This window comes from Triticum urartu, chromosome 2 (assembly GCF_003073215.2).
Source record: "Triticum urartu cultivar G1812 chromosome 2, Tu2.1, whole genome shotgun sequence".
Taxonomy (NCBI): Eukaryota; Viridiplantae; Streptophyta; class Magnoliopsida; order Poales; family Poaceae; genus Triticum; species Triticum urartu.
In genome coordinates, this window is record NC_053023.1 from 655449291 (window position 1) to 655456657 (window position 7367).

The window sequence follows — 7367 nt, forward strand, 5'->3', positions numbered from 1 at the left end:
TAATATAGAGTACTACTCCTACTTGCCATAAATTTCTTTGGGAACAGCAATGCAGGGCATAACCCCTCCGGGTCACAACACATGTTCTTGACAGAAACAGAGGTGGTTCCTCAAGGCACACAAATCAGGTGGCACGCTCCTCATTTACAAGCATCATGAAACATAATCTAGCAACCGCAATAGCAGTTAATACACACAGTGCAGTATATAAGATACTAATGTAAGCTGATTAGAACACCATTCCAGAGCAGATTCAGACAGGGAAGCTCTGCTCATCCGTCCTCCATCAGTAGTGTCTGTCAGGTCCATGGTGCATGTCCTGAAATCTGCAGGCAGATGAAACTGGTCAAGCTGATGAACTTGCCCGTAGATGATCATGACCGATGTACACGAATTCCAGTGACGCTCAGTTGCATATGATGCTTACCAGAGGCGGAGGACGTAGCCATGGAGGTTGCCCTCCTGCAGGTTGGGCTGCACCGGCTGGAGCTTGTACTCCTGCAGCTGCGGCGAGAGCTTGAGAGCCGTCATGGAGGACTCGGCGTCCTGGCCGTAGATCTGGTCGCCGACGTCCCACAGAGGGAACAGCTTCGGATTCATCACGTCGGCCGACTGGCCCGGCTGATCCCTCGCCGGATTCTTTTTTTGACAAACACAAGCAAATTCATCAAGGGTGAGTAAATTGCAGCACAAAATCACCTGACAAGGAGAAATTAAGCTGAGATGTGTTACCATGTGGAACATGTAGCTGCTGCTCTGGTCCTCTGACATGTGCATCTCCTGTATTCAGAATTAAATCCACAGAACTCCATCAAAACTCAACTCTTTACCACACACAAAAAAAAGAAAGAGTTCTGATAAAGGATGGCAGGAATGCCGGACAAATCAATGCATCTTGTCTCGCATACCCTCTGGCGCATCTCGAGCAGCTGCTGGTCAAGTAGCTGCTGCTGCGACAAATTAAATTAGGGCATTAGCACTGGGCACAGAGGAATGCAGAGTTTCATATCTGAGTAAAAGAAAATATAGAACTGTTGCATCGTGTTGCTGGGTGGTTACCTTCCTAAGGCGAACCTTGTACAGCGAGAACTCGATCTGCTGCTCAAGATTGCTCACGTCTTGCAGGGTCAGCGAGCCCAGGTCCTCGCCCATGTACTGCCTCATGATGATCTTCAGCCTGTTGCTCTCATCCTTCATCCTTGTCATCTCATGGATGATTTTCTTCATCAAAAAGAATGGAAGATTATTAGCTAAAACCAGAAAAAAATTAACAATGTTAATTGATTTAGCCTAAACTGGTGTACCTGCTGGACGTCCATCTCATCAAAGCGGGTGCTGGGGGCTTTCAGGTATCTGTCAAAGATGTTTGCAATCCTGCCACACACAAAATGGAGAACAAAAAACAGTCAGGGCTTAGTTGATCATCATCGGTTCTTCATATACTTTCAAATTGATCTTGACTTCATTACTAAAACGTGCAGATCAGCAACAACAGAAGTTGGAAGTTCCCAACAAAAAGTTCAACAGGAAGTATACACATTGAGAAAAACTGCACAAGACTAACTGAACATACAAAAGAACGTCATGACAACTCTAGAACAAACATTATGGGACCTGGACAGTATCCAAAATTTCCATTTCCCCTCAAGCCAAGAGGAGCAGAGAAAGATCAAATTGCAGAGAAATATGCAGTGGTTGAACTGGTGTGCAGAGATGTTTTACTCACCTCCATGGAGGGCTGGCGTACTCGTACATCTTGCCACTGCCGGAGAAGACGATCACCCCAACCTGCGCATCGCAAAGAATGGCCAGCTCGTTTGCCTTCTTGAGCAGGCCCATCCGCCTCTTGGAGAAGGTGACCTGGCGGCTCGTCGTGTTCTCGATCTTCTTGAGCTCCACTTTCCCACGCCCCATTGCTGCAGCTCAGTGGATCTCTTCTCCTCCTAAACCATAAAGAGCTCGTCAGATCATGGTGCCTACGTTCATCCAAGATGAGAATCAAGTAAATGGCTTCAAATGCAGAGTAGAGATGCACCGAATGGCTTCAAGTGCAAGAAGTAAGAAAAAGCAGATGGTTTCAAAAGCAAGAGTTCAGAAGCAAAGGTATTATCATAAAAGAACGACTTCTTCCAAGCTCCACAATGTTAAAGTCGAATCCAAGCACCACGCAGATCAAATGGCTTCAAATGCATGAGATGAGGCAGAGAAAACTGTATGCATAGACAGGAGAAACTGTATGCTGTGAAGAGTAAAAGAGTAGCATTTGCAAGACATGTTCTTGCAGAGAGTGTGTGCTGCAGAGCAAGAGAGGTAGAAGTCCAAAGAGGAGAGGCATTACCTGTGTAGGCTGTGGCTGCGTGTGCTTCTTCAGAAGGTGGATGGGGTAGCAAAGGGGCCAGGGGAACCTTTTATAAGTCTGGAAACTTCTTGTTTCAAGCCTCAAAGACTACTAATATTCTCATCATCTCTTGTCAGGCTGTCCCACTACATACTGGTACAGCAAATAAACATCTCATGCAATAAGGAAAAGAGAACAATTAAATCAAGCAATGTGGCCAACTTAAACTTTCTGCCCTAAATCCAATGGCATGCACAAACAGACTATTATTGTTGACCACAGACATCTATCCGCAAATCGCGCTAATGTGTGCCCTCAAATTAGCACCATTAGGACGAGCATCTCAAACAATGCAGCACAAGATTAATAATGCGTGTTGATCAAGTGCAAAGTGTGAGTTTCAGTGTGCATGAGAGAGGGTACCAGATGGCCGGAAATGTGGGTGCTGTGGACTGGTAACCGCCTCTTACCGGACATGGCAAGGGAGGTGAGCCTTGCATCCAGGCTACTCCTGTAAGAAGACCGACCTAGAACTGGCCAAGGCAGGGAATAACTCGCTGCAATAATGCTTTCCATAAGGTGGCCCTTGGTCCACTCCACGCTGCACCTAACCTGCTGGGATGCCAGGCAGAGGCATGCAGCCGTGGTCAAATGCATGATGGCATGTGTCACACACACACACATATCCCCTGCCAATGTCATCAGTTAAGATTTTGTGTTAAAAGATGGCAGATGATCTGCAGATATCTCTCTGCAAAGGTGTTTCAGTGAGACAGTGACTACTAGTACTCCGTTGCAATTGCACTTTCCTGGAGCATTGCTGTGGTTAAATGATGAGTGGTAAAAGATAGCAGATGATCAGAAGGCACCTGTCTGTGTAAGCTCACACTGCTGGTGTAATTATTTCACAGAAACTTTCATATTCTCACACTGCTTGTGTAATTATTTCACAGAAACTTCCATATTCTCACACTGCTATACGATTCTCACCTGTGGCAAGAGACACCTCTAAAAAACTCACATTGCCTCCGTAAATCATCTCAGGGAAACTTTCATATTCTCACACTGATATTCAGCATTTCGGTGTATTTTTAACGTGATTTTCATATTTCAAGTTCCAAGGGAAAAGAGTGCCGGTTTACTTCGTCGCCAAGCACCGGGGCTCATTCATGAGTCGTGATCGGGAGAACCCGCAGAGCATGATGGCAGAAGAGATATCCTTGCTAAAAACTGTGTACTTCCAAGGGAGCTCCAGGCACCCATCGCACTGGCTCGCAAGGCAAAGAAATTATGCTCTCCTTCTCATGGGGCCTGTCAGCGTCTGCCCACATCCCCATGGCTATGGGCTACCCTTTTTGTTTCTCTTGGAGTTGGACGATCCAACCATGTTCACACCTGCTAAGGAATATAGTTGTTGTTATCATGGGTTGCGTTACACATACAGGTTCTCTCTCAAGACAAGCTTTGGCTACGCGGCTCACTTCCCTGGACTTTGCAGGCAGTGGACACAACTTCATGCTGCCCAATTCGACAAATTTGCCGCGAGTTTTGCCCTAGAATTAACTTTGTTCTGGGGTCAAATAGAAACAACACTTTTTAACGACAATATGTAGGAGGTTACATTGTTCACAGGTGTATATTTTACACAAATCATTGGGGGAAATTTGGCAGAGGACTTCTTTATGCTTGGATCGCACAAATCAATCAGAATATTTCAGGTTTTGGCCAAATCTAAAAGTAACAACAGGGGTAAGCAATGAACTTGTTCATTTGAAACCAACTGTGTTCAGCAGAGTGCTGAGCCGCTGGCTGACGACAATACTGAAGTGTGGTACATGCATACATGAGACAGTGACATAAACCAAGGATGCCATCACAATTTGCTGGACGGTACACCTACACCAGAGGCCCTAACCTTCTTCTCGATCACCTTTGAGAGTTCCTTCACTTCTTCCTTGGGGATGTGGCGAGGATGACTCAACCAAAGCCCTCCATCAACCACCAGTGTAGTCCCATTTACATATTTGCCTGCACAACGAATTGTTGAATACATCAAATGGATAACTCTCTGACAAAGGATAAGCCATTAATTTACTGACTTTAAAAATTTTGTAGTACGGGAATGAGAATGAGAAGGCAAGAGAGTATTCGTCGAGTTAAAATAGCATACAATTATAGCAGGGCTTGTATTTATGAATCTTGTGATACCAATATCTTTCAAATGGCCTCCAGGTAACTGGATGCTCAGCTTACTGAACTTTGACGGTTTAAAGAACTTCCGGTTATTTGGTTACCAGAAGATTGAAGAATACAACTGACCTGCATCAGAAGCAAGATAGAGCGCAGCCATTGCTATGTCCCGTGTCTCCCCCAACTTAAATAAAGGCATCATTTCCCTTTTCCCCTTGCCCATTTCATCAGGTGCAAGCTTCCTCAGTCCTGGAGTGCCACCGATTGGTCCTGGTGCGATTCCATTGACCCTAATTTCATAATCTGTTCCCCATTCCAGAGCCAGTGTTCTTGTGATACTATCAACACCTGCCTGTAGAAGCCAACACCGTCAGGAAAAGTGACCTATTTCAATCATTTTCTGGAAGTGGATCAAACATGATAAAAGTACCTTAGCGGCGGAGACATGAATTTGGTACCAAGAAGCAGTGTAATGCAGTGTCGCGCTTATGTTAATGATGAGGCCACCAGTGGAGGGACCTCTCCCTGGCCCACCCTTTTTCAGATACTTCAGGGCTTCATAGCACATAGTGTATGTACCCACAGTGTCAATCTCAAGAACTGCAGAGAGAAATTTTAGTCAATACTTGAGCTTAGCAGCCTAGCACAGTTGCACAAGCAAGGGCGCATTACTATTGAAACAGTATGCAAGAAAATTCTCATGGCATTCGCGCTGCCAATATTCACACAATTGGATCAAACAGCAACTCTCAGGTAAACCAAAAGAACATGTCACAATGAAGCACCTGTCCGAAATCCCTTGGGTGTCAGATCCTCCGGGGATGCAAGGAAGTTGCCCGCTGCACCGTTGACAAGAATGTCAAGCTTGCCGAAATGCTCAACGGTCGACGCGAGCACTCTCGCTGCATCCTCCTGGTTACGTACATCTCCCTGAAATCCAACAGCCTGCACGCCACACCAAGCTAGCATCAGTACAGACCAACACTACTTTATCCCGCAAAACACAAGGGGCTAGTTCATTTAATCATGGTGGGGAACATCTTTCCTTGTGAATTTGGTTACACAATTCAACGACACATAAAGTACAGAGCATTGTACACCGTGCAACCCGATTAATATAGCACTTATCCTTCATTTGAGAAAACAGTCAGTTTGACTTCATTTCCTAAACAACAATTTCTATGCAAAATCCCCTATAAGAACTTGATTGCCATTGGATTCGATTAACCAAGATAAGAAAACAACAAGTTCTATACAGAATTCGCAGCGATTTCCATTCTTGTTTACTTATCACGCAACTGCTAATAAGGAACGGAAGAAATATCAAAAGCATTTCCACCTGACGACCAGAGAGCGCCAGATCCTAAGCAAGGAACCAAGGTGGGTGAAACATGCGCGATGGTGGTAGGTAGGATTGGAGCGGAAGAGGAGGGGGAGGGGGAAAGCAGATTGGGCGCACCCGTAGGCCCTCGGAGCGGAGGGCGGCGACGGCCTTGTCGAGGACCTCGCGGCGGCGGCCCATGATGGCGACGTGGGCGCCGTGGCGGGCGAGCTGGGCGGCGATCTCGAAGCAGATGCCGGAGCCGCCGCCGGTGACCAGCGCCGCCTTGCCCCTCAGCACGTCCGCCCGGAACGGCGACTCGGTCGCCATCGCCTCCTCGTCGCCTTCTTCTTCCCCCTCCTCTCCTCCAAGCTCCGGTGTGGACGCGGATGGACGGAGGAGCACAAGATGCCGGCTCAGTGTGCCGCTAATCGCCGGCTTTGTAACGTGTTTGGACTCGTCTTCGCACACGCGGCGCTGCCGGATTTCCGCTGATTCGTGGCTGTGGTTTTTCTATGGGACGAAATTGAGCTGAGCATACCAACTACGACCCACACTAATTAAGTTCAAACCTAAAAAAAAAATACTACGACCACACTGGACATGGATTTTCTGCTCACAACTTTGTTAGAATTTTAAGTCTCCTTTATGAAGAAATTTAAGGACTATAATCATTAGTATGTTTTTATTCAGAACATTTGAACCATAGGAAACTTCTCTTTATAATTCATTTGTACTCTAGGGTTTTCCGAACCGTACGAAACTTTCCCATGAGCCAGAGATTAAACGAAAAATCGATAGATTAACTGATTTTATTTGTCGGCTATTAATCGGCCAAACTTTTTGCAAATCACAGGTTCTTGGCTAATTTTTTTTCTAAAATATGATATACTCATCCCTGTAGGAACTTCTCCTCGAGCGAGGAATGGCATCAGGTCTGGTGTTGTTGGAGGAAGGGGTGGTGCGACTATCATGCTGTTGGAGGAAAGGGTGGTGGCGGAGAGCTGCTCCAGGCGTCATCCGTCGTGCTCTTCGGCGAGGTGGGAGATGCGGAGGGCTCCATATTGCTTCATCTCCAAGGGAACATGATGGGGAGATCTGGAGGGCTGGGAGCTTAGACTGGGCTGGCACAAGCCAGGGTGGCATCATCTGGTGAATAGGGAGCATGGTAGTGAAATGCTAAGTAGTGACCAAACCCTATCGAGTAAGGCGAGTTTTGTCCAGAAGGCAGATGAAGGGGAGGGCCAATGTTTAGGTTCCTGCCTGGACAGACCCAACCAATTTATCGATTGATCCCTGATAAATCACTTGACAAACCGATAAAATTGGCCCAGCAAACCAGCACAACCGATATGGCATAATCTTAGCGTTGACCCACAGAGTCTCGATAAATTGTGGAATCGGTCGATATTTTGAACATGGGTTAATTAGATAAATGCCACTCCAATTATGGCGATTCATAAAAATGCCACTGCAATTTCCAAACTTTGAAAAATGCCACTGCAAATTTTGCAATCT

The 7367-nt window shown here is 46.2% G+C and overlaps 2 protein-coding genes across 3 annotated transcripts; both read right to left on the minus strand.

The window, feature by feature from the left end:
* Window positions 1-27: 27 nt before the first annotated feature.
* LOC125533902 (MADS-box transcription factor 31-like) lies at window positions 28-2491 on the minus strand. Of its 2 annotated transcripts, XM_048697230.1 has the most exons (8): window positions 2339-2489; window positions 1727-1943; window positions 1305-1374; window positions 1060-1221; window positions 909-950; window positions 733-780; window positions 428-639; window positions 28-326 (listed from the first exon to the last, which is right to left on the minus strand). In XM_048697230.1, coding segments are annotated over exons 2-8 (723 nt in total). In that variant the 5' UTR covers window positions 1915-1943; window positions 2339-2489; the 3' UTR covers window positions 28-325. The 2 variants fall into 2 exon arrangements, with proteins under 2 accessions (XP_048553187.1, XP_048553186.1); XM_048697229.1 differs by lacking the exon at window positions 28-326 and having other exon boundaries at window positions 424-639; window positions 2339-2491.
* Window positions 2492-4088: 1597 nt separating this feature from the next.
* LOC125539479 (peroxisomal 2,4-dienoyl-CoA reductase [(3E)-enoyl-CoA-producing]) lies at window positions 4089-6337 on the minus strand. Its single transcript, XM_048702936.1, has 5 exons — window positions 5988-6337; window positions 5314-5473; window positions 4959-5128; window positions 4658-4880; window positions 4089-4366 (listed from the first exon to the last, which is right to left on the minus strand). Exons 1-5 carry the CDS (start codon window positions 6177-6179, stop codon window positions 4212-4214), a joined length of 900 nt encoding a protein of 299 aa, XP_048558893.1. The 5' UTR covers window positions 6180-6337; the 3' UTR covers window positions 4089-4211.
* Window positions 6338-7367: the final 1030 nt, after the last annotated feature.